This window comes from Myotis yumanensis, unplaced genomic scaffold (assembly GCF_028538775.1).
Source record: "Myotis yumanensis isolate MYYU_CA2020_CCGP unplaced genomic scaffold, mMyoYum1.0.hap1 SCAF_2, whole genome shotgun sequence".
In the NCBI taxonomy this organism is placed as follows: domain Eukaryota; kingdom Metazoa; phylum Chordata; class Mammalia; order Chiroptera; family Vespertilionidae; genus Myotis; species Myotis yumanensis.
In genome coordinates, this window is record NW_027223753.1 from 205456938 (window position 1) to 205484011 (window position 27074).

The window sequence follows — 27074 nt, forward strand, 5'->3', positions numbered from 1 at the left end:
TGGAAGAAGGGGGTGGGGGAGGGGCGAGACCACAGCAGTAAGGAGGTGGCCAGGCTGGGCTAACTGAGAAGATGACATTTGTAAAAGAAGCCAACCCCCCACCCTTCAGGTACCTGCTGTAAGAACAGGGCAGGCAGGTAAAGAATCTAGCCCAAAGGCCCTAAGAGGTGAGAGTGCCTGGAAAATTCCAGAGCCAACAGGGTCAGTGTGGCACGAGCTGGAGAGAGAGTAGAGAGAGAGGCAGAATAGAAACGGGGGACAAGAGCCAACATGGGTTGTTTCAAGGAGGGAAAATGTGATGTGATGTGTTTTAAAGGATCCCCCTGGCCCAGCCGGTGTGGCTTAGTGGTTGAGCATCGACCCATGAACCAAGAGGTCCCCAGTTCAATTCCTGGTCAGGGCACATGCCTGATTGTGGGCTTGATCCCCAGTAGTGGGTGTGCAGTAGGCAGCCAATTGATGTGTCATTGATGTTTCCATCCCTCTCTCCCTCTCTCCCTCTCTCCTCCTCTCTCTCTAAAAAACAAAACAAAAAAACATATTGAAAGGATCACTCTGCTAAGGGACTAAGCAGCAGGAAGATCTTTAAAGAGTAAAAGACAAAAAGGAGGGTGGCTTGGAAAAGGACGGGGGGAGAGGGGGGGAAGGTGAGGTGGTGAGGGTCTCATTGCAGGTCCCTCCCCTCCACCCCCACTCCCAACACACACAGATGACAAGGATCGGATTCACTTCTCTCACCACACAGCACTGTTACCTAAACCATAGGTAACCAGGTGCTAAGAAAGATACTGCTTTCACCTGTGGGTGAGGGTTCATTTCAGTTTTACAAATGATGCACCAAGGTTTGTCACAGCACTTCCACCTCACACTGCTATCTCCCCTGAGGACCTGCAGAGCTCTTTTTTTGGGGGGGAGGGGGGAGCTGAGGAGGAGCAGGTTTGCTTTCCGTTTATTAATGAAGCCTGGCGCTGTACCCAATGTGCCTGCCACAAAACACACCGTCATCATTGGGGACATAGATGCCAAGGAAACATTTCCGTCCCTGAGTCTCCCCTGAGAAAACTTTAATTATAAGGAAGGGTTACTCCAAAACAAGGTGAAAACGGGTGTCTGCAGAACGCAGTAGGGATCACCCTCCTTGTCTGTTGGCAGGACTTCTGTGTCAGACACATCATCGAATTTCAGTTTCCACGCACCAAATACTCTTTAATTTATTTTATTTTTCTTTCTTAGAAATATGTTTTTATTGACTTCAGAGAGGAAAGATAAGGAAGAGAGAGAAACATCAATGATGAGAGAGAATTAAGGATCCGCTGCCTCCTGCACGCCCCCTACTGGGGATCCAACCCAAAAGCCTGGCATGTGCCCTGACAGGGAATTGAACCTTGACCTTCTGGTTCATAGGTCGATGCTCAACCACTCAAATACTCACTTTAGTTCTGATTTTGTAATCACTGCATTGTGCTTCGTTTCGTATTCATGCTCAAGACAGCAAGAATATGGAGTCCAAAACTAGCAACATCATGAAAAATTGCCCCAATCATTCTGATATTTGTGTGTTTCCTCAATCTCTAGGGTGACATATAAATGTATAATCATCATGGGCTCAGGATACAAAAAGAGGAATAATCCCACCCTCAAGCTATGACCACCCACACCAGGCCACAAGGCGAATATTCCCCTTAAACAGAGGCCCATAATGGCATCTAGTCAATATACTAACATTCCAGGGGTCCTCAAACTTTTTAAACAGGGGGTCAGACCGTTGGAGGGCCGGACTATAGTTTTAAAAAAAACAACTATGAACAAATTCCTATGCACACTGCACATATCTTATTTTGAAGTAAAAAAACAAAACGGGAACAAATACAATATTTGTATTTGCATGTGGCCCGCGGGCCCTAGTTTGAGGACCCCTGCTTAGACGCTAGCAGGAAAATTTGATTAGTTTCCTTTTGCTGGTGGAGAGGCAATGTATTACCTCTATAGCATTGACAATAGAAAATGAAAGTAAATGAAGACCCATATAAGTCATTGCCTTATCACCGCAAATGCTATTTTATACAGAGCTGGCAATACTGTCACTGGAAATGGCTGTGATTTATATGAGAGGGGGCTATGGGGATAATTTATATGGAGGTGAAATGTAAACCTGTAGAGAATGATTTTACCTGAAAATGTAATCTGAAAGCACGGCAGAGCTTTGCAGACTGCCACCTCAACTTTCTTTTTTTAAAAAAGGGCTCCATTTCTCTAATTCCAAAACAGCTACAATCCCCAACGCAGGCGGAACTCAAATATCTATCGCCGCCTCCCAGTCCGAGCTGGAGGAAGCATTTATAACATGAAAATAGTTTGTGATCCTTAAATGTGGTGGACACTCTCTTAAAAAAAAAAAAAAGAACAAAGGCTCTTTCCCTGATATGCCTTTGTATCATAATTTTATAGTCTGTGCGATCATGGTTGGCAGACCATCAATGCATCATGTGGACACAAGATAATAAAAATGTAATCTATGCCGTGTTTACTCTACGCTAGCCAAGCTACATTTCTTTTTTATGTCTTATGGACAAGGACTGACGTGGGAATTTTGTCAACTATGTGAAAGCAGAGTGAAAGGATGAATGCTGGTGCTATTTTTATTAATATCTACATCCTACTTAACACAGTGCACCAAAATGGAAAAGAACCCTGAAGTCTAAACCTAAAACATATCTATGAAGCCATAGTGATAATAGCTGGCACCTAGACTTTCTTAACCCTCGGCTATTGCTTTTTCATCAATTTGTTGGAAGCAATTTTCAACTTCATTACGGCAGATCATAAAGGGGAGACCTGTCACAGTTGCTCAACACTCAACAGATGAGTTCAAAAAGTCAAAATCCTCAATATTGTCCACTTTCCTAGAAACCACAGTAGGAAAAGCCAGATGGAACTGCTAACCTCTGTGGAGGTCTTAAAGGATGAAGCCAGTTTCATTTGATTTCAGCCTTCCACAGCAAGCATTCCCTCCCCGTGTCTATTTTACTTTATATTGTTATTTAATCCCATCACATACTTGGGTCTCATGGCACCAATGAAACTGTCACATTATTAAAACACGGTATTTGGTTTACTTTGTCGGCGACCCTTACACCACCAAACTCATCACCAGCACATCCTGGGCTCAAAAGTAGCAGCTTTATTAGACCAGAGGTTGGCCTGCTGGTCTCTTTCTAAGTAATGTTTTATTGGACACAGCCGTATCTATTCATTTAGCCTTTGTCTGTGGCTGCTTTCACGCTATAACTACTGAGTTGAGCACTTGTAACAGAGACCATATGGCCCACAAAAGACTAAAATACTGACTCTCTGGCCTTTTAGAGAAAATTTTTGCCAACCCTTTATTAAACTGCTTACTCTTCTCTGCAAATAGCTAAAGAATAGAGCACATATATAATGAACATTTTTTTTTTTACTGTTCTGAGTAAATGAGCTTTTTGTTTTTCTTCTTTTTAAATGCTGGTTTGCAGAGCAAATCAATTATTTTCAACGTTAGGGTTTCTCACCACGGTAGCTCAGAGGAAAGGGCCATTCTTTTGATCCTGATCATTTCTGGATACCAAAGATGTAGCTTCTCATACTCATTAATCTAATAGGTGTTATTGGCACTGATGTGTCATATAATTTAATGCACCGCCACGTCTTTTAATGCTAGTAATTGTTTTTAATAATGCTTGGCAGTTTTATGAAAATGTCACAGTTCCGTTAGAATTAGAGAATGTGGTAAAAGAAACTAACAGTTGCTATTTTGCAATCGGAAGAACACGTACGTCGCGGTGAAGAACAATGGTTCAAGTCTGGCCAAAGACTAAATGGCCCTGGCGTTATGACAGGACAACTCTGCTAGGGTGGCACATTCCATTCAAAGGCCACACAGTGAGTTATCTACAATTTGCAAATTGTAAACTTCTGAGGCAACAACCTTAGAACCGGGGATGGCCTGATTTGATATGTTCTCTGGAAGAGGACTAGTCTCTTCTATCTGGGCCATGTGGATGGGAGTAGACATCTATTGTTTCCCCTTCCCCAATCCCACATGAGGCCAGATCTGCACCTGTACAGAGACCCTCTAGTCATGAACATGCAAGTAACAAGGCTACATGGCATCTCCACAGATGGTCATTCTCTAGCATATGCAGGGATTCTGTGAAACAAGGAAGACATGAAACTTCTACCTTAACTTACAAATACTGAGAGCTATGACAGTGGTCTCACAAATTCAATTTCATGAACATCTATTGAGAACTGGAGGCTCCCGACATTCTAACACTTCAACATGCCTTCAAGTGTATGGAGAACACACATGTTTACATCAGCCTTGTCATATCTCTGAATCAGGTGTGGGCACACTACCAGCCTCAGCAGAGGGTCTCAACTGGGGGTGATTTCAACCCCCACCCCTAAGGGCGCATTTGGCAAAGTCTAGAGATAATTTTTAGTTATTGCAGCTAGGACGGTATTACTCCATGCACCCACAACACAGAATTATCCAACCCAAAGTGTCAAGAGTGTTGAGGCTGAGATCTTGGCTTTAGGTGTTGTTTCTACCATAACTCACCGCAAGGAAAGGAGCAACATGGGTCATCTGTCATTCTCTTTAGTCAGACCCATTGGTGTGGTCAGCTGACTAAAAATTGGCCTGATGCTCTTTGTGAGATTAAATGCCATTAAGGAGTCAGTTTGTGAAAAAACACTACAAGCACAAGATCATAACAAACTAATTCATAAATATTGATGCAGTAGGGCTACTGCTCACAAACATTGCACTGGCCAGATTGAAGGTGAAACTTTTGCAATGTCCTAAACCCAAATGGGCAGACACAAAAGTAATGTCAGACACAATTCGGGTCTCACAGGTTCTTTATCCCAAATGGGGAAGGGGCTTTTACAAGGATCCAAATGCATATACAGTATATGAGTAAAATGAAAGCTCTTAGCCTCACACCTCTCCCCTTTCTATCAGTAATTTAGATTCTTCCCTATGATAAAGCCCCAAATTCAGTGTCCCTTAACATTGCAATGTTCAAAATTATTTTCTATGACAAAGATTTGAAATGGAGAAATACCTAATTATAATAAGTCCTGACAGGGAAATTATTGTATTTATAACGCAGACCATCACACGTTTTCTCTAATATGTGCAATCTTATATCTCATTTCACATTAATTATTTGACTAGCAGCAACTCAGACTGAGAAACCCGTAAAACCAACCACCTTCGTGAAAAGAGATACACTCCAAGTAGGTTGGTTACGGAGCTCTTGGTTGGGGAAGCAGCCAAGTGCAAGCCCAAACCAAAGGGGCTTGTCCACCTTTCTAGTTCTGGCTAATTTTCTCTAACTCCAGTCTGCTGTCTGCGTTTGACCTCCAGATGACCATGACTTTTTCAATTCAAATGTGCAGCTTTGCTATAAATAAGATAGTATAGCTGTGCAGGCTATAAATAACTAGAAATTATATGCTTTCCCCAGTCTGTTTATACTAAAACGGCAAAACCCTTCACTTGCTGTGACTGAATGGCCTCTGTAGGTAGATTAAGAAAATATAACGGCAAAAATCACACTTCACCCTCCTAGAATAGAAAAGAGTCAGGATCCCAAACACATTACAAATAGATGGAGAAAGTTACTGGGACAGAGAAAATTATAAAAAAAAAGTTTCAGTGTCTGTTTGGAAGAGTTGAGGACACAAGTACTTCAAGAAAATAAATTTATCAAGTAATAATGTTCATTTCCATTACCTAATGAAAGTGGGGAAATAATAAAATTATTTTGTATGCTAAAGTAATATAAAATAAAACTTAAAGTAAAAATAATTGTTTTGTAAAAGGGTTGAAAGACATTTAATTCATTGAGGCACGCTATATTCATGGCATTTATGAAAAATGTTTTTAATATTTTCCATCCACTTTCTACTATCTACTGTATTCTTAAAATGTGCTTCTGAACCTCAAATATTATTTTCTAATATAGAAAACAATGTCAGAACCAAATAGTTGGCCATTTGGAGTATGGGGCACAGCCATAATATCATTTAGCTTTCGACCTGGTCCTGCCATTTTGATGGCTGGGGAAAAGTCACTAAACTCTTACAGCCTCATTTTCTCCTTTGCACAAAGGAAATGAGGAAAATGCCCACAGTGTTCCTCAGAAGAATAAATGGTCCATGAAAATGCCACGCAGATCAATGTATTATCAATCTTACATGTAATATATATATTTCCCCCTACTCTTTCTATGTCTACTCACTTCTAATACTCTTAGAAAGGATGCTTTTTCACAATAGGAAATATGTTTATTGTGGTAGTAAAAACCACACCCTCTAAAGTTATACATAATTTGAGTGCATTTGAATCTTATGAAGGCCAGTAAAAAACTTTTCTGCTAACATCTTTTGTAAATTACGTAATTCTTCAACTATAATTTTTTTCTTTTTAAAAAAAGATAATTGTTTTAATCAATGTTGAGACTAGATTTTTTTCAGGATAATATAGAAAAATGCTAATTTTCTGTTGATTACCAGAGGGAGAGGAGGGTGGGGTGAGGTATACGCACCGGTACCTGTAGTTAGTACAATGCATGCGCATTGCATATTGTTTCCCGGGAAATAAGACACTTATAAACATAGCCTCTTGCTAAACCATGGCACCTGTGAGCTTTAAGAAACAAATTAGTGATGCCAAATAAAACACAATAGCAGTGCTGTATATACAGTATTTTATAGAACTATACTAACTAAAAAGGAACCTGATCGGAAATAGAAGCAGCTTAGTCAAGGCCCTTAGCCGGACAGCTGAAGTTATCTGGCAAAATAAGACATCACTTCAAGCAAGACAATGGAAATAGACATTTTATTCAAAGACAGGAAGGTGTTCAAGAAACACAGAACCATGCAAAGAAGGTGACGATACTGGACTTAAAACCAGCCATGCAATGTACTCCTCCCCTCCTTCCCCTCAAGTGAATTACAACGTACGTTTAACAGGATCTCGGGGAAGAGGCTCCTGGGTAGTCTTGAGTAAACTTTGGGACACTATGGAGAAAATAAAAGAACATAACTAAAAACAAAAATAGAAACATGGGAATGAAGGCTGAAACTCACTCACATGATTCCACTAACCAAAGGAAAAATCAATAACAAAGTCACAGAATTAAAAACAAAAACTAAACAAATATCCTGAGTTTTGGCCCCAGCGTGGACCCAAAGTCAACAGATATGTTTACACAATCACATCTTGGAATCCTGGGTACTTTGTCTCTGATAGTACATCCAAGTCCCCTGTTGAAGGGTGATCCCTGACTCCCTTTCTCCCTTAGCGCCCAGCATCACCAGTTCCCTTCCACCCATTCTCCATGGCAAATCTATCGTTTCATCCGTTCACAGGGCGGCCTCCAGCTCTCAGCTCTCGGCTCTCAGCTCGGGCTATTTGTTGAGGCTTCACTCTTCACTTATTCGTCCACCTTTCTAACTGACCCTCAGCCTCTCACGTTTACTTTCTTGATAAATTATTCTGTAACCCACTTCCCTTGAAACTGAGCACTGCCTGGCTTATCCATTACATCTCTGTTGGGGGCATGAACCTTTTGTAAATCTCAGCAAAATGAGTGCCATCCAGGGCGCCTCCAGAGGCTCCATCTGAACTCTGGTGCTCGCTGGCTGCTCATGGTCTGAATCAAACCAAACTGATCAAACGGAGAGGGTATGTGTAGGGGCTGCCATAGGGTTTGCTGCTGCTGGTGTGTGTGTGTGTGTGTGTGTGTGTGTGTTTGGGGGAGGGGGGTGGAATTAGTGTTTCTAACTCTTGAGGTAAATCCATCACTGCTAATAATCTAAAAAAACCCTTTCTTATACATTATATACATACATATTTATAGCCGCCACCTCAAAAAATAAAAATAAAAAATCCACCTTGGAAAAGAAGGAAAAAGTTGGAAATATGCCAGGAAATCTCCCCCAGCAGCGAAACCAGTCAGAATCCCTTTCACAAGGGCCCTTTGTTCAGAGGGTCCAGGCGACAGAATCCCCTACATGTTCCGGGTTATCTGACCTAATTAACTTCTTGGTTTGAAACTGATGGAGTTTTGTGTGTGCTAGAAGCTTCAATTATCCAATCCGAGCCAGGAAAGATGCCCGTGGGGCCGCCAGTTCCTACACCTGTTCTCACACGGGACAGCTCTTCCACAGGGGATCAACGGGAACTTTTCCGTCAGATTCCACTGGGATCCTGGGCTTCACCAGAGAAGGTCATAAGGTGCAGGTCCTGCTTTTGTTTAGCTTAAGCCTCTGTTCACACCGGGAAACCATTTACATAATCCCCATCACCCGAGGCAGGAAACAGGGATGTTACCCTCACAGAGAGGAGAGAAAAGGCAGGAGTCTCTCAAACAAAACAAGTCACAATTATTGATTTTAATCTTCCATTGATCAGGCTGCATAACTATTTCTTGAGTGGTTAAAACTTCCTACTCACGAACAAAAAGTCAATAAAATAAAGTTGGGGATTTAACGTGGGAGGCTGTTGAGAACAGAAGTCCGGATGCCCGCCGTATGGCTTCCTGAGACCTACGTCTGTGGAAGGAGTTTCAACTCGCACCGAAGTCACCTCGACTTCATTTATTTATCCCCCAGAATTATGACCAGCTTCAAGTTCAAGAGAAAAGGCTTTGGAAATGATATTCCCTGAGCCTTATGTCACTGAAGGTTTCTAATTTAAGTCAAGAGTTGTCATCTATTTCCAAGAGAAGACATATAAACCCGGCATTGCAAATGTCCAGGTGTGAGGTCAGGGGCCACAGGGACATGGCCCCCTTCTGGCCTTTGAAGGGCATGTGCTCAATTCAGTCCCATTCCCTCCCCAACCACAATGAAAGTCCCACGTAATGAAATAACTCAAAAGTACTCAGTCACAGCAAATAGGCCTTACCAAAGCAACCGGAGCATCGTCAGCCGGGCTTGCCGTGGTAAGCCTTATTTGCACATGTGGTGCACATGCACAGACCCACACACACACGTACACGGACAAACACATATGTATACATTTGCAGAAGAGCTGAGAAGGCAAAACAGCAACCCCAGCTTGGCTTAAAGAGAAGCCCTCGAAAGTCCCTAGAGACTGCAAGACGTGTGCACCACAGCTAGTCAAAGGACACACCACGGCCATGCTGTGTTAGAGAGAGACGGAGATGTGTGCTCATGGTCGGACATCCTGGAGGAGATGCCCGGCCATTGGAGAGGTGGACAGAAATGGGGTTAGTGGTGGCAACAGACCCGTCCCCAAGAACCAGGAAAACCAATCTGTTACAAGGAGCAGAGTCAGTGGCGAGAGAGACGAGAGGTGGCCAGGCTGGAGGAAGGTCCACTTACTGACGCTGCCACACACGGCCATGCAGTACTCCTCTGTGTCAAAGTTGTTTCGGTTGCCGCCACAGCCGCCGTAAAAGAAGGGGGCGCACTTCCCCTCGGTCACATCAAAGTACCAGCGGGAGATCATTGCTCGGCATGGCCCCGTCTCGGCTTGTTCAGAGCACACCTCTAGTCAGAGGAGATGTGGGGAACCACATTTAGCATGAAAAGGTACCGGCTCGCTGTTCACGCACATGTTCACTTTCTTAACGCATGAGTCCTCCCCGGGGTCACTCGCATTGGGTTCATGGGGCAGTGTCTGCCAAACCGTTACGGAGGAATTTAATGACCCAGCAGGATTACCTCAGAAACAAAGCAGTGCATTCAGAGCTGGTTTCATGTGCAGCTCTCTGTGGTAATAAGAGGGTTCCAGCCGAAGGTGAACCAATCTTTCAGCTGCTTTTAGATTAATATGAAAGGCCTCGAGGTATCTGCACATCAAAACATTTCTTCACTTTGAAAAATAAACTTTTCCTTTATAGTAACTTTAAATTACTCTGCAGGTAAAAGGATTGTGTCTGGTGAGGGTGCAAAAACTTCAATCTCTCACAAATATCTGATTTTCTTTAATAACAACTGCCTTGACTTGAAGCACAAAATAATTACACTTATTTTGAAGGTGATCCAGTTTTCAGCTGTCCAATGACTGATGATATTTGAAAGTATATGTAATATCTGTCAATGTGACTTAATGTCAATTACATGATCTCTAATTAAAAAAACACTATTATTTGTATATTTACCTGTCCCTTGAACAATAATGTTCCAAACAATAAAACAGAATCAAGCAACTCTAATTTGTTAATACAAACCATGCGTTGTTTTACATTCAAACACATCTTACCTGTCACCATGCTTTGACACCCTCCCTAATTCCTGATGGACTCAAAGTGTAGTAAACACTTCCATTTTACTTTGATTAGAATAAGAGACCTACCTCCCATGTATATTCCATGGAAATGCCAGGCTGCAGGCAGGATTACAGAGAGCCTGCTGATACCTTAGTAAACACAAGTGTCTTGCTTATTCTTAACAGAACATGGAAAGCAACCTTCTTCTAAAAGATAAAAGCCATACAAAACCCAGAGCTTCCAAATGAGGAGTATTCAAGACTGACCATAATCAAGTACTCAAAGACAAAGATCCACAAGGAGGGCAAAGAGAACTACTGTTTTGCTTCCCCATACACACCACTCATTGATCTTTCCAACCAAGGCAAAGAGCTGATGGCAAAACCACAAGCTGCTGCCATCGTGATGGTGTCAACAGAGTTGGGAGGGCCAGTCAGCCCTGAGCCCCAGAGATGAGTGTCAAACTCTCTGCAGGAGAAATGTCCGGGGTACAGCTATGCAAGACGACTCCAGCTCTCTTAGATGGTTTTCAGATGGAACCACCAGGCTCCAAGGGCATCAAGTTCAATGTCACTCATTATTAAATCATCTCAGTCAGTACTGTTGCTTTGGAAGTCCATGCTCTCCAGGCAACACAATTTAGTTTTTTTATGCATAGAATTCTCTTATAAGACAAAAATCTGCCAACCTGTTGAGGCTAAGTATCCCACCCATTAGGCAATTCGATTTATCTTCCCCAAATTAAAGGACTAGCATTCTGACTTCTAAAGGGTAAGTTAGTTTTGGGGGGTCTAATCCTCTCCGAGTTACTGACAAAGCAGCTTCTGGGCTGCAGTGTGAAAAACCAAGTCCCACGTGTGGGGTATCTGCCAACCACAGCCACCAGCTGTCTCCGCTCCTGGACTTTATATCTTTAGTTGTAATAAATAACAGTAGGTTGGTTTTCCCCCTTCTCTGTATCTCCCTCACCAATTTGTACACATGCATGTAAATGTTTCTTTTTCTAAGAGGCGATAACACTTCTCATTCATCTCTTCCTCAGGCAGTACTGATTCCAACAAGACTACAAGGCAATGGTGTGTTCTGAGACTTCACTTGGTTGGCGTTGGCACTGGAGTCACAAGTGGCCACTCTCAAGGAAGGCACAGAATGTATGACCCGAAGTCACAGGAGCACAGGCGACAAGTCACCATGCCTCAACAATGCAAGCTGATCCTCCCATTTTATACCTCTCAGAGCACCAAACAAGTGTCTTCTGACGCCTGTCTGCCACAGGCCCCATTACACATCACAGCTCTGCAGGCCAGGAAGCATGCCTTTGCGGTATCTCCTATGCACTAAATAAAAGTGGTAGAATTTCAGGTGGGTGCAAGTAATGAGATGAAAGAATGACCATCAAAGGAGATAATCTGTGATAGCTATTTGCCTGGTGTAAACTAGTAACAATTTCTTACTTCCGATAGAGGCAAAACCTCTCGGTCCAGAACTCAAATGACATTACAATATACTTTTGTTTTCCTATTTTTCTTCTGTCTTTTTCTAAATGGCTATGAAACCCTTTGTTATAACTAATGTGTAGTGCCCCAATCACTGAGAAAAAGCATCCAGAACTCAAAATCCATTTATATGCCAACTAAGGAAACAGAAAGAACTACAAGATGGGTCCCCTAGTCTTGCTGAAATCTCCAGAGAGAGTCTTAACGCATCAATCAAAAAAAGCAATGAGAGAGTGACAAAATCTCCAACTGGAGGATGTTTTGCTGGCTCTTGAGACATTATTGCAGCTGCTGAACTCCTGACCTGGAATGGCCTCAAATAGCTTCATGACTTTGGTGTGGACACTGGGGACAATGTTTCTATGCTTTTTTGATCTTTGTAAGGTAGGTCCTTGCTGAGATCTGTGCTGGTTTCAACACTAAACTGCATTTGGTAAAAACCAGTATTACACAAACACAAGGTAGAAGCAGAGCGAGAGCTCCCTACATTATATAAAATGATTATGTAATTCACTGTCCAAAATATAATGCTTAATCACAAAATATTAACTCTGAATGGATTTCAAATTGGAGCAATTTTTTGTGGACAACCAAAATTAGAATGCTAATTTTACACTTTTTAAAAAATTCAGCATGAAGACAGCTGTGAAAGTGTCAAGCTAGGATGGGGAGAAAAATCCCCACTTTCAAATATATGATAATTATATTGCCATTTTCAAAAGCAAAGTTAACAGATTAGCAAATAATTAGCTTCAAATAAGCACTAACTGAAGGATAATTTTAGAATAATGGAAAGCTTTTTATTATTTCATTTTAATAATTAAATTTTAATTATTCTCAGACTATAGGAGTGTATGTAAAATAAAAACCTGTATTATTCCAAACCATGGAATGTATGAAGTTTAAATTTATAAATAGCAACCACTTGAATAATCCAACTTACTAATCAAACTAGAGTTTTTACAAAAAGCTAGGAATTGAATATTCTGATATTGTAAAAAAATTATGAAGCATACAAAAAAGTTATGAAGCATAGTTTCTCCAAATGCTGCAAGAATATATGCACAATTAAAGTTCATACAAATATATCTACATTCCTTGAGTTAAAATTTACATATTTTGCAATTTTAACACAGAAAGGGTAAAGGAAAGAAGACAAATATAATTTGATCTCATAAGTCAGCTCTTTAATGTTAACAATAAAATAAAATGAATATAATGACAGGGATACTGAAATATACTAAATATGCTTATCTACACTAATAAAAGGGTAATATGCTAATTATACTGGGCAACTGGCCATCTTCCCAATGTCTGAGTTCCTTCCGGACAAAGCCATGGTGGTGGGTGCCAAGGCAGAGGCAGTTAGGGATGATCAGGCCGGCAGGGGAGGGCAGTTGGGGGCGAGATCAGGCCAGCAGGGGAGGGCCATTGGGGGCAAAATCAGGCCGGCAGGGGAGGCCAGTTGGAGGCAAGATCAGGCAGGCAGGCAGAGGCAGTTAGGGGCCATCAGGCAGGCAGGCAGGTGAGCGGTTAGGAGCCAGCGGTCCCAGATTGCAAGATCTGGACTTAATCCCTGTGGGATTGGGCCTAAACTGGCAGTCAGACATCCCCCAAGGGGGTCCCTGATTGTAGAGACTGCAGGCTGGGTTGAGGGAACCCCCCCCCCCCCCCGCACAAATTTTGTGCACCAGGCCAATAGAATTAATATTTTGAATCAGTGTTTCTATATCTACCTAATCGTGCAATCTATTAAAAACGAAAACAAATGACCCCAATATCACTTATACTAACTTTAGATTTTAGCCTGATTAAGTTATTGCTAGTAGTGCTATAGGATGAAACTTCATGAGCCTAAGTTATTAGAACCGATACTATATTCTGTTAAAGAATGAGTAGACAGTTTGTGTTTGATTCTTATGGATGAAAAATTTTTAAAAAATCAACACACTAGAAAACTGGCTATTTTTTAAGAATTAGAATTTTTTTTCACAAAGTAGATACTTTTAATGGAAAAGAGAATTTATAATGTGCTTGCAAATATGAGCAAGTAGTCATAAAAAACACAGCCAATAGAAAATTCCTCTGATCAGGGCAATAAGTTGTCAGATATTTATTACCTGCTAATCATATTTTACTGAAAAGAGGCATGTAAAATTAGGCAAGCAGGCTCCAACTAAAGTCTCATGACAAATCTCATGTAAGCCTGAAATATGGGCTGAAATATATAAACAAATGAAGGGAACAGCTGTGCTAGTAATGAAATCACTGACTCATTATGACGGGTGCTAATTTGTCACGAAAGTCTCTAGAAGATATGTGCAGTAGACTTGCCTTTAACTGAATTGTGTTGATTCTCTCGGGCTATCCAATACATCTATCACTCTAAATATACCTGACCTGATTCTCATGTCCCTCCATGATGGAAGGCTATTTATAAAACACCACCTGAGGAGATGTACTTGTAAAGTACACATCTAGACTATTAATCAGCGCTCTTGTGTCGATGGTGTTGGAAAGCACTGACAATAGAGCACCACTATGACTTCCTGATACCTTTGTTTCCTCTTTGTTGTGGAATAAACTTGTTTTTCTCTAAGCTGTGTGGCTAGTCTGAAGCCCAACACAGTATGACTGGAAGCTCTAAACTCTGAATGAGACAGGAGAAAGTGATTGTTCTTATTGAGTCTGAGGGAAGATGTGGTTGTCTGCAAAAAAACAAAACACTGATTTATATTGTTTGCCAATGTCCATGGTGTCAATACTCCCTCCATTGGAATGTCACGCTACCAATGGCTGTGGCTCACAAAATTCTTCAGTACTTTCATATCAGCGTTTACAGGCTAGTAGGAGTTGGCTGTGCCACACCACTGAGAGGCAATGGGGCACAAATGAAACTAGAAACAATTATATAGGGAGGGAAATTCTAAGAATTTTCTAATTTGCTTTGTCTTGACAGTTGAATTATTACAAAATTGCTTAGTGGGTAGACATATCAGGGTTCTTTCATGCTTGGTGACATTTGATAGTATATTAAGAACAACACCATAGAAAAGGAAGGTTTTCCCTTTTAGTTTCTTAGTCCCTGCCTCTTCCTCCTAAATCTGCACAGTATGTGGGACATGAAATGCTACTAGAGACTATTCCTGGAACAGCTGCCCAAGGACCAGTAGAGCCAGCATCACCTGGTTCTCAAGACCCACACCAGACCTACTGGTTCAGGATCTGCGTTTAGCAAGTGTCCAGATGACTTGCATAAATATTGTTTGAGAAGCACCATAATCAACCACACCTTCTTTGTGCAGTTGAAATGTCAAAAATAGACGGATGAGATTCAACCACTTTGTAAGGACCAGAGGGAAAGGATTAGTCAAAAGCTGCATAGGTTTTAGCTTATTAAAAGAAGCTCGCCCATATCTAGTGAGGGACATAACATACTTTGGTAGAGTTGTAAGAGTCAAATAAATATATGTATCAGAAACTTAATTTTGCCTTGCAGTTCTGTCTTAAGCAACATTAAAGCGGCTTTAATAAGTTTGCCCTAAATCCAATACCAATAACAACTGTCTTACTCATATTTAAGTCTATGAAAACCCAGACTTCTCAGAAATCTGAACTTAATATTGTTCTTGCAGTATTCCATAACACTAGAAATATCAAAGCTTTTATTTTCATTGGGAAACATAATGAAGAAAGCTGACAATCCAGGCAAGATCACTGAGCATAGACTGTACCTCTTTTATACCACTTCTCTTATTGCAAAAAAAAAATAATGTGGATGCTGCATTTAAGCCTTTTATAATTAAAAGGACAATTTGATGGCTTATTGTTGGCATTTCTAATTCGTAGTAAATATTACTTCTCTGGAGGATCAGAATACATAATGCTTATAACCATGACAACCGTAGCACCTTGTCAGCTGAGCACTTACCGTCTACCAGTAACTGTACTAAATGTTTCCCATGGATAATTTCACTCAATCCTCACAAAGTGATTAAAATGAGGTAGGTATTATTATAAACACTACTTTACAGAGGGCAGCAATGAGGCCCAACTGTTACACAATTGATACAAATTTACATAGTACGTTGGAGAGCCAAGATTCGACTCTGGGAAGTCTATTCTTGTAAAACAAACTGAAATACCATGGGCCAGGCATATATGCCGTCAGTACCTAAAACGAATTATCTAAAGTAATTGTTACAACAAACATGCATCTACACTACACACGTGAGACAGACTTGCCAAGGTTACGTAACTGGCCCACGCCCACACAATGATCAAAAATCCTCTCTCAGATTTTGGACATGCTTCAGTAGGAAATGGTTAAAAATTCATATTACACTACTACAATAAATGTTAATAATTTTAAACAGTTAAGATTGTAAACTTTTTTCTTTTCTGTATAACAGTGGCTGCAATATTAATGCCTGAAATTTTCAATATTTTAGAGCTTATTTTTAAAAATTCAACATTGAGATAAGAACAATTTTAGAAAAGTATCTGAGATTTTAATGAATGTATAACTGGCATATTATGGAAAATTAGGCAGAAAGTATTAATTCTTAAAAGTTGTACCCAGAAATCATATAAAGCAGGTGAGAATATTGGTTAGAAAATATTCATTATACTATTGTATTAAATTGTTAAGTTCTAAACCTGAATTTCAATAAAATTTTAAAGCTAAAAACATAAAAAAAGAAAACAAAATGAAAATAAAATAATCCTCTTAAACACTCTACTTAGTCTGCCTCTAACCATAACAAAACTACCCTCATGAAATGAACTAGACATACAGTATCTGAAATATAAAGAGCTTCATAGTATTTTCCTAATGATCAGTACCAGAGGTTTTTTATAAAGGCCCAGATAGCAAATATTTTTAGCTTTGCGGGTTATATGGTATTCACTCCACTCTGCTTCTGTACCATGAAAGCAACCACAGATAAGATGTAAACAAATGGGTTGCCTGTGTCCTAGTACAACCTTTTAATTAGATTACAGCAGTCGCCAACCTTTTGGACCTCACGGACCACCAGTGGTCCACGGACCACTGGTTGGCGACCACTGAATTAGAAAACATGGCCATAGTTTGCTGATTCCCAATCACTATGCTCAGTGTGAAATAACAGTAAGATGAATATATGCCTATAGCAAAGGAATACACAGCTATAAGGGAGCACAGGGTCATCTGAAACAGTGTGTATTTACAAGCAAAACAGCAAAGTTTTGACATGAGTGTAGCAGCTTTGTCGCTACCGGCAATTTAAAAGAAAAGTCTCTAGGCCTCAGTGGCCTTGGCTTTAAATGGGAAAATAGTTTCTACCACACAACCGAGTTATAAGGACTCAGAGTCAGAACCATTACACTAAAGGGCAAGGGGAGTGGTGATTCTGAAAACACAAGAATCCCAGCCCCAGCTGCCACAACCCTGTCAGGGCCAACTTCCCATTACATCTTCCTTCCACTGTGCCCGGCAATCAGCAAGGACAGAGGGACTATCTGCCGAGTAAGTGAACATAAGGGGGAAAAACAGTTACGTTGGATGGACAAAACTGGCTAGATTACATCAAAGATTAGGTCATTTATTACAATATACATGTTTAAGTGAGAGTTAAGTTCATGAAATTAACCCTGATGCCAGAAATTACCCTGACGTCTTGGGTGGGTCTATGGAGTGTAATTCCTTCTCAAAACACAGAAAATTAGGAACAAGTGTCTAAATACACTATTGCTTTATTCAAATTGGTATTGGCTTATTAGATCAATATCCAAGTTTATTTTCATTATTTTAACAACTCAAAACAGTGAATCCTAAAGCCTAATGGATGTAGTGTGCGCTCTTCCAAGTAATACCTTTCTCTTCTGGAGTCAGTAACACGGTTAGGACTCATATCTTACACTTTGACGTCATTGCTTCTGATACAAAATGGCTAGAAATTTTATGACCCTGCTGAAATATGTCCCATATTTTTCTTCCCCCTGCCTATTTCTTTCAAATTTTAACTGGTTACAAAAGTATTGAGTTTTTGTGTGTGTGTGTTCTTTTTTATGAAGCACAATAAGGACTCATGTCAGTGGCAATGTATTGGTAATGAAGAAACAATTTTCTTATTAAGTACGGTTGTAAATCACATTTTCTCTCAGGCACTGAAACATAAACATTGAAAACTAGATTATAAGTCTCTTTCAGTCTCTCTTCTTTGCAGGTCACTTCTGATTTTCATTTTCAGCACAGGAGCAGGATACTTGTAATTAGGGTTTTGTAAAGTTAGGCATCACCCATGCATTGCCTTTGGTCTCCATCAGTGAAGCACCATTACTCCTCTTCTACGCCAAACAAAGGAGGGAGAAAACGGGCTTTGTGGAGGAAAAGGGCTCTATGTAGCTGGACCCTTCAATGTTACCATTCCAAACTGTACTCCTTTATTGAAATTAGCTGGGAATACAGAACACTCTCTGATGTGGACACAATATACCATAACATGTCTCTCCCCTAAGGCCTCCTTCCCAAGAAAGACTTGCCTCCATCATAGGTTTCAGCCATTTCAGGTTTCTTAGATGGGGATGCATGAATTCCCACTGAAGGCTCTTCTATTTCTGGTATTAACAATCAGTACCTTTAAATGACTAGGCATTTGCTTTTAGAAAGTTGTTTTCATCCTCTTCTTGCCATCAACATTATTAACTTATCTTTTAAGACTAGTTTCTTTCGTAGCTCTACCCTGAAGATTTTTATAATAAATAAGTCTTCTTTTACTTGCCTCTGTCTTTCTATAGAAAATATTATAACATATGTCCTTTCAATTTCTATGTTAATCTCTCTATATAAAGGCTAATATGCAAAGTGTCCTTGTGGGAGTTCGACCAGGAGACTGGGAGTTCTATTGCTTGCCATGACATGGACTGACCACAAGGGGGTGGCACAAAATGAAGGAAGGCCCCAGCCGGCAGCCAGGGAAGGAAGGCCCCAGCTGGCAGCTAGAAGGCCCCGATCAGCCCTGATCACTGGCCAGGCCTAGGGACCCTACCTGCGCACGAATTTCATGCACCTGGCCTCTAGTATAGAATAATGCTACATTCAGAGGGAAATTGAAGCAAAAAGAACTGGACATATTTAGAACATAACATAACAAGACTGTACTATTGCAAGAGAATTCTGTCTTGGTCTGCATATGGGCTTAAGTCTGTGTGACTTATTTTCATTGTAATGCATGAGTTATGTCAATTCCTATTCACCCACCACCCTCTCAACAGCGGTAACATCAACCCAAAATCTCTTCATTGTTTTTACCAGAAACATAATAGGTCCTGAACTGATCACCTTCAGTTAATGACCATACTTGCCATGTATCTTCTGATGGCACTGTATTTGTTTTTCTACTCCTACCAACTCGAAAGCACCTGATAACAAAAGCCATTGGTAGACCCACCATCACCCCTTCCAATTCTATTTCCAATGTCCTCTCCTCCGTAAATCTTTCCCCGATCCATGTCTTACTCTTTGAAGTAGGCTCTGGGCCCATACTTTATACAATGCAGTTGACTGTGTGTTTCTTTGACTTACATTTTCTATTAGACTTTAACATCTGTGAGGGTCAGTCATCTCATGTGTTTTCATCATATGATCCACTGAGTGTAGAAAATGGCTTATACCAAACAGGAGCTCCAAAAGCTAATGCTGAATAAATGGGCATTTGTTATATAAATAGCTGTCTTGATGGGGACACAAGAACTTCAATGCTACTGCAGATTACTAGCTGTTGTTATTTGTAGTCACATGCCTTTCAGGTTTCAAAAAGAAAAGCCCTGAAAAATGTCTTTCCCTACTAGGAAAATAGAAGCTAACAAGTTCATTTGGCCAGATCTGCCACAGATAGTCCTACTAGGTGTATGGAAAATACGTGGAAAAGGATTCCACGGGTATTTGAAAGCAGTGGATCAAAGTGTGCATTTGCTTACATGTATATCAACTTACACAAGCACTAATGTGCTAAATTGAATATAAAGTTGTCATTAAGTAGGGAATGATAAAAAATCCATCTTGGACTATATCTTTCTTCTTTTAAAAAATATGCAATACCTACAATGTTTTAAGCTAACTCTGAGCATTCAACTCAGAATAATCTCAGTTTTAAAAGCTACAGTTGAAGAAATGCAGAACCTCAAAAACACTATGTTAAGTGAAAGAAGCCAGACACCAAAAGACCATGTAATCCTCCTTATATTAAATGTCTAGAAAAGGCAAATCTGCAGAGACAGAAAGTAGATAGTAGTTACTCAGAGCTGGGGTGAGAACAAGGATTAACTATGAATGGGTGTGAGGAGGGATTTTACTGAGATGATGAAAATGTTCCAAGATTGGATTATGATAATGGTTGTACAATTTGGTAAACGTATCAAAGCTGCCGAATCACACACTTATATACTTAAAATTAGTGAATTTCATATGTAAATTGCATATCAATAAAGTTATAAAAATGCAACGGAGAGAAGATACCATAGTGATCATTAGGATATCTCCGTGAGGCAGAGAAAATATCCCATTTTAATCTCTAAAATATAACAACAGAGCCAACATAATTTTTACCTTAATAAAAAGCAAGAGGAAGACTTACACTGTTGCAATATTTGGGGGTAGACATTAAAAGTATTTGCAATATATCGAAACTCACTAATTCCCTCCATCATCACTTGATCTAATTCTAGGACTATTTTTTACTATCTGTAAAACATATAAATACTGTTTAAGAAACTCAACCCAAGAACTCACTAGTTGCTATAATAACATTTGGTTGTTTACCGAAAGCTCAATGCTTGCTTTTATTTCATTGGGACAAAAAGGAAGCCTTGGAGCTCATTCAGTTGCCAACATTCCCAATAGGAGTATTCATTAAACAGAAAAAGAAAGTCAACCTCTCTGAGAAGGCACCGTCACGTCCCAATAAAATAAAGACAACACAAATCAGCCAAGTTAAATTCCACAGCAAAAAATAATGTTATATTCACCAAATATCCCTTTTCTTCTTTCATTCAATATAATTGCAACTACTCACTCAACTCATATTTATTGAAACTTTCTATAAGCCAGGCACTCTGCGCAATACTAAGTAAATTCTAGTCCTTGCCCTCAAGCTCATAGCCGAGGTGGTGAAAGAGGTAACACACAATCGAGTGTAATACACACCCACCGCCAGGGAAATACCAAGGAGGTCACCTAATTAACAGCCTTTGTCAACACTTGGTTAAATGGGTTTTGCAGAACAAGCTGGGATTTGCATATACAAGGTCCAGAATAGACTGTGTCCTAAGGACTTCACATTCTTGGAAATGAATTGGTGCACTGCTTGTTAACCAAAAAGAGTTCAACAAGCATAAGACCTGTTGATTGAATTTTGTTTTTGGTTGGGAAGACAGTGGCAGTAGACTGGATAGAAATGTCCAATGTTGCTATGATGTTTTCATTTTCCCCCAAGAAAGAAAATCCCTGTAAACAGTGGATTACCTCGGACCACCTCTTCCACAGACTCTGTGGTGGTGGTGGTGGTCGTGGCGATGCTGGTGGTTCTCTCCGTGGCCTCTTCATAGGGTTCTTCAGTATCTTCCTCTACCTCCTCACCATCCTCATCGTCTTCATCGTCCTCAGCTTCTTCTTCCTCAACATCAGCCACTTCCTCCTCCTCTGTGACTTCCACGACTTTGTCGTCACTGGAGCAGGAAAGAGAAGGAACAGTGAGGGTCATTTAAACAGGTTTCAGGAAAGGAAAAAAAAATCAACAACTGGCATGCTGGAAATTTGAGAGGGAATGTGCACTGAATTAAAAATGCTCATGAGGTGTGAAGCCTGCAGTTCCAAGTATGATCCCAGCTGAGTAGGTGTGCAGCTTCTTAACCTTTGCCCACAGCTACTCTCAGTTTATGCAGTTAAGAAAGAAGATATCATGATCCCAACTATCTGACATTCTGGAAAAAGCACAATGATGGAGACCATAAAAAGCAGTGGTTGCCTGGGTGCAGGGTAAGAAGGAAAAGAAGGAGAGGCAGAGCTCATGAACTGTTAGGGCAGTTTATTTCTCTGTAAAATGCTGTAACAGGGGACACACAATGCAAATGTTAACAATAAAGGAAATGAGGGGAGGGAGCCAGGGAAAAGGGGGTGGAGAGGAGGTCTCTACTTCCTGCTCACCTTGACTGTAAACCTAAACTTCTATAAAAAATAAAGTCTATTAAATAGGAGGGAGAGGGATACCAAACGGAGTTTATTGAGTTATGGAGATGACTTCTCATAATGTATATGAAAATACCACTCAGCATCTGCATATAAATACTCAAGAAGTGTAGGCAGAAGTAGATTCAAATATTGCTATTAAAAGTTTAAACTGGAAACAAAGGGTGAAGAAATGGCTTAAATAAATCTGTAAAACCCCACGGTCAGCAATGCCTACTGAAAGTTTATAGTTGTGCTCCTTAGTCTTATTACTTGTGTAAGCTTTGGAGACTATTGGGTATTTAGTGGTTCTTAAATTTTACTGAGTATCAGAATTACCCGGAAGGCCTTAAAACACAGACCACTGGGTACCCTACCCAGAGCTTCTGATTCAGTGGGTGTAAGATTCAGCCTGAGAAACTGCATTTCTAACAAGTTCCCAGATGATGCTTATGCTGGTGATCAGGGAACAATATTCTGAGAGCCACTGAAATATGCAATACTGAGAATAATAGTAAGGGAGCCAGTAAGTCACAGTATACTTGGGAACTAGACCAGAAATAATATTTATGGCATTAAATATGTATACTACTATACAGTAATATACAATGGTGAGTTTTAAATCAGCAGTTTGGGAGGCAAAAGATGGGCATATCTGGAACAAAATCACAAAGTCCTACTAAGATATCCTTTTGGCAATCATGTACCTGCCAGCGCAGAAACGGTTGAGAGCATTTGAAAGATGATAAATGAAGACAGGAATGAAAAGCGTTAAATGGTGGAAGTCCATCACATACCATCTGGCCAGATAAAGGAGAAATAGACGGTTCTTCCTCCTTCAGATGACAAAACCAATACAAGAAAAAGATGTAGAGGTGGTGGAGGATTTTGACATAGCGAAGCTTCTACCCTGGTTCTTATTGGACAAGAAGCACCACAGAAACAGGACTGAGGGCTGCCATTTGACATTTAACTCTCCCCAGAAAAAGAGACAGCAGGGGAGGATTATGACCTCAATGCCGATTCTTGCCTGCAAGGAGAAGCATATTGATGAAGAAAGGAGAGGAACCCTTCTTCTTGGAAAGTTTGTGTCAGACCCAACCCGGAGCCTTGGAATACTAGTGTGAGTTGGGCAGATACAGAAAATCAGATTTCAAATATATTGGGGACACAGAACAGGTTTCCCTGATCTAGGAAGACAGAAAGGAAGACAGAGACAGGCTTTCAAACACTGAAAGTCTGACAGAACAGCCACAGCTAATTTTGCTGAGGGTGGAAAAGGAAAAGATATGTGCAGAGATGATATAGCATGAGAAGGAATTTCCATTTCTAACTCAGATTTTCAAGATCTTTTATAAATGGAAGGTCAATAAAAATGTGTATAACCCCCAGTGAAATGCCTTTCCAATTTTGATTCAATATGATGCAGGGGGTAATAAATACATACAAACGTGGTGAAGCATGTGTCTAAAAAATAGAATAAAGAGAAGCTGATTAAACTGAGTAACATAATAATGAACTATTAGTGTATTGACAAATGAAGTGTCAATACAGAAGACCTTGCCCTAGCCGGTTTGGCTCAGTGGATAGAGCATCAGCCTGCAGACTGAAGGGCCCCAGGTTTGATTCTGGCCAAGGGCACATGCCTGGGTTGCGGCTAGATCCCCAGTAGGGGGAGTGCAGGAGGCAACCAATCACTGATTCTCTCTCATCATTGATGTTTCTATCTCTCCCTCTCCCTTCCTCTCTGAAATCAATAAAGAAATATATATTTTTTAAAATACAGAAGACATTAATCAGTTATTTTAACATTTCCTACTCCATGGAAACCTGTTCTCTTTCCCTAATATGCTTGAAATCTGATTTCCACAAGAAATGAGTAAGAAGAGGAGGAAGAGAAAACATTGGCATTGATCATCAGATGGTATAAGCCTTCATCTGCTTAGAGATAAATGGGGTGCAATCATTGATTTCTTAACTACCTGAATTCCTGCACAAAAAGTCTACCACTTGAGACAACGTCGCAAATAAATCTTAAACTTAACAATTGCTCAGATGCCCCAAATGTCACCCAGTCTACTTCCATATCATTTGTGTCCTACAGAATCTCAATTTCGTACTACTTGCGAACAAAGATAACCGACGCAAGTCATCAGCCAGTTTATTATGTGTGAGCTCTTTTATGTTGTCAATCAAATAATGGGCACCAATGCTAGTCATTTCTTCAAGTTAAGTGGAAAATTCCTGGAGAAAAATCAAATGAAACCAGTATTCTTCTTAAACTGTGAGGGTGCATGAGGTCTTGAAGCACAACGGGAGCGACAGGCAAGAATGTAATCCCAGGTTAGGACAGCGATGTGCTTCCAGAGGTTCTAAAACATGACCCAGGAACCGCCCTCAACATCCTCTGCTATGACTTGAATGTCGTATAAAGCTCCAAACAGAAAGCCCGTGTTAAAATGAACGGGGTATAGCCATGAACAAGAGCGGAATACGCCCGTCTCCATCACCACATCTGCCTGAGCAATTCACAGGCATAATAACAAGAAACAGACACACATAATAGTTCAGCTGGCGGGGGAATTAGATTACCAGGCCTAAGAGAATGCAGGCCCAGTCCTTATTACCATAGCATTGATTTCTGGAATTAAATTTAGATGTCCATGAATCCAGTTAGCTATTTGAACGCTATTAAAACAGTAGCACGCGGTTATGTTTTAACACCAAACATGCCAACATGACCACTGCCAATCGGAGAGTTCATAACAGCAGGAAGGACAGAAAGGGGAAAAAATGATTTTTCCTCCTTCTCTTCTTCTTTTTTAAAAAAATATTTTTATTGATTTCAGAGAGGAAAGGAGAGCGAGAGAGTGAAAAAAAAAATCAAAGATGAGAGAGAATCATTGATCGGCTGCCTCCTGCACGCCCCCCACTGGGGATTGAGCCCATAACCCGGGCCTGTGCCCTGACCGGTTCATAGGTCAATGCCCAACCACTGAGCCACACCGGCCAGGTGCTCCTTCTCTTCAATGGCTGGAAAGCTTGGCTCTGTGATGTGACTAAGGCGAGTCAGTTTTGGAAAGCTGCTCACAGGGCAAGAAAACGTGAGGAAGGGCTATTTATGGACATGCCAGGCTGGGCATCAGAAAGCAATTTCTTTATAAACAGACAGCTCACAACAAAATAAGCCCTTGGGGACACAGTGGGATAGTCACATCACATTCCCGTCTGTCAATTTCTAATAGAGGGTCTTTATGGTTTTTAAATTCCAATCAGGAGAAACACTCTCTGAAAATGCTGACCATCTCAGAAGTACCTGCGTTTAATAAGAAGGCTAAGGGGTCATGAGCAGAAGCATATTCAGTCCTACTTAAGAGTCAGGGCTAAAGATCCCAGAGGTTCTAAATACTATAGTATTTGAGATAGGAATGGGGCACACAGAGTCTATGTATCCAGGAGCATGTTGGGTAAGAACACTCCCAAATGGAAGGAAGTTGGGAAGGCTATCTTGTTATGAACGGTCTGTTCACAGGTTTGCTAAGTGTGTTTCAGCACTGAGGGTGAGTTGCATATGAGGTTGGACTCTAAGAGATGCTATGAAAGTGTGGTCTCACCATCCTGTTCCTCTGATTGGCTCTAACTGCATTAAACTACTGCAAATGCAGTGTTGCTACCTCAAGTGCTTCCATGTGTGTGTGACTCCATGGCTCCAATTTTCTAATAATAGGGACTATAAATTCTCCTGAGAACCACTGAGGCTGACCCATCAACACTCAAAGGATGTACCAACACTTAAAATGAAACAAATGAACAGCATGATCCAGGAGGCAAAAGATTGTAACTTTAATATATCTTCCCTTACTTAAGATACCACGATTCTTCAAAACCTATTTCTGAAATATAATCTATAATAATAAAAGCATAATATGCTAATTAGACTGGACAGCTGAACGACCTTCTGGATGTCCTTCCAAATGACCTTCTGGACGAAGCCGGGGATGTGAGGGCTGAGTCCCTTGCACGAATTTCGTGCATCGGGCCTCCAATTTGAATATAAAATTGAAGGTCTTTGAATAAACAGAAGTTGAAAAGTAGAATGACTTTACTGCTATTTGAATACCTACTGAATTTCTATTTAAAATAACCAAAAGAACCCAAAGCAATTACACATTAGTTTTCCAATCCTAGGGAATCATATTTTCTAATATTTTTTGCTTTCCTAAAATAAAAAAGAACTCCTACATATTTAAATTTATCAGATAAAAATGCCATTAGCTGTTTACCTTCAAAACCTATTTTAGTAATGTTCTCAACCTCATCTAGGACAGAAAGTGCTTAAGGAGTTATTATCTGTTATTATTGAATACAATAATTACTAGGTGTATAATACTTTTAAAAGCCCTAATTAAAAAGAAATTTGTTACAATAGCCATGATCATCAAACCAGAGGTGGGGGATTAGTCATTATGCCAAAAGGAAGGTGTTCTATCTGACAGTGTGAGATAATGGGTAGGGGAGTGATTGGACCAAGGAAACATTGCTTATTAAAATTTTGCTGAGCTCTTTGTGATAAGATCCTGCTACTAGTTTAGACTAAGAGAGGGAAGCATCATGCACTATAGCTTGACTTCCTATTTTAAGACTCCTAGAAGCCAACTTTTATAAAACCGACTTCCAAATAAAGATCCAGCATGATGTTTATTGTTGTATCAAGTAAAGGACACCTCTTTGGGCATAATATGCTAATATGTGCATCTTGAGGCAAAGGAAAAACAAGTGAAAAATACAGAATTTTATTTTATTTTTAAAAAAATATATATTTTATTGATTTTTTACAGAGAAGAAGGGAGAGGGATAGAGAGTTAGAAACATCGATGAGAGAGATCGATCAGCTGCCTCCTGCACGCCCCCTACTGGGGATGTGCCTGCAACCAAGGTACATGCCCTTGACCGGAATCGAACCTGGGACCCTTCAGTCCGCAGGCTGATGCTCTATCCACTGAGTCAAACCGGTTTGGCCAGAATTTTAAAGGCCACCTTTACATGTAACAATGGGAAATTCCATCTAAATTAAAC

General features: G+C 40.4%; 1 protein-coding gene across 7 annotated transcripts in view; it reads right to left on the reverse strand.

Annotated features, from left to right (window-relative positions):
- APP (amyloid beta precursor protein) overlaps nucleotides 1-27074 on the reverse strand; it is a 216281-nt gene that overhangs the window by 77805 nt on the left and 111402 nt on the right. For 2 of the 7 annotated variants that reach the window (XM_070407003.1, XM_070407002.1), the window contains exons 6-8: nucleotides 21297-21499; nucleotides 9406-9573; nucleotides 7018-7074 (exon numbers count right to left, since the gene is read on the reverse strand). In XM_070407003.1, coding sequence (XP_070263104.1) covers nucleotides 7018-7074; nucleotides 9406-9573; nucleotides 21297-21499 — 428 coding nt within the window. The remainder of the gene's footprint in view (nucleotides 1-7017; nucleotides 7075-9405; nucleotides 9574-21296; nucleotides 21500-27074) is intronic. The other 5 variants (XM_070407005.1, XM_070407004.1, XM_070407007.1 and 2 more) reach the window with 3 other exon arrangements.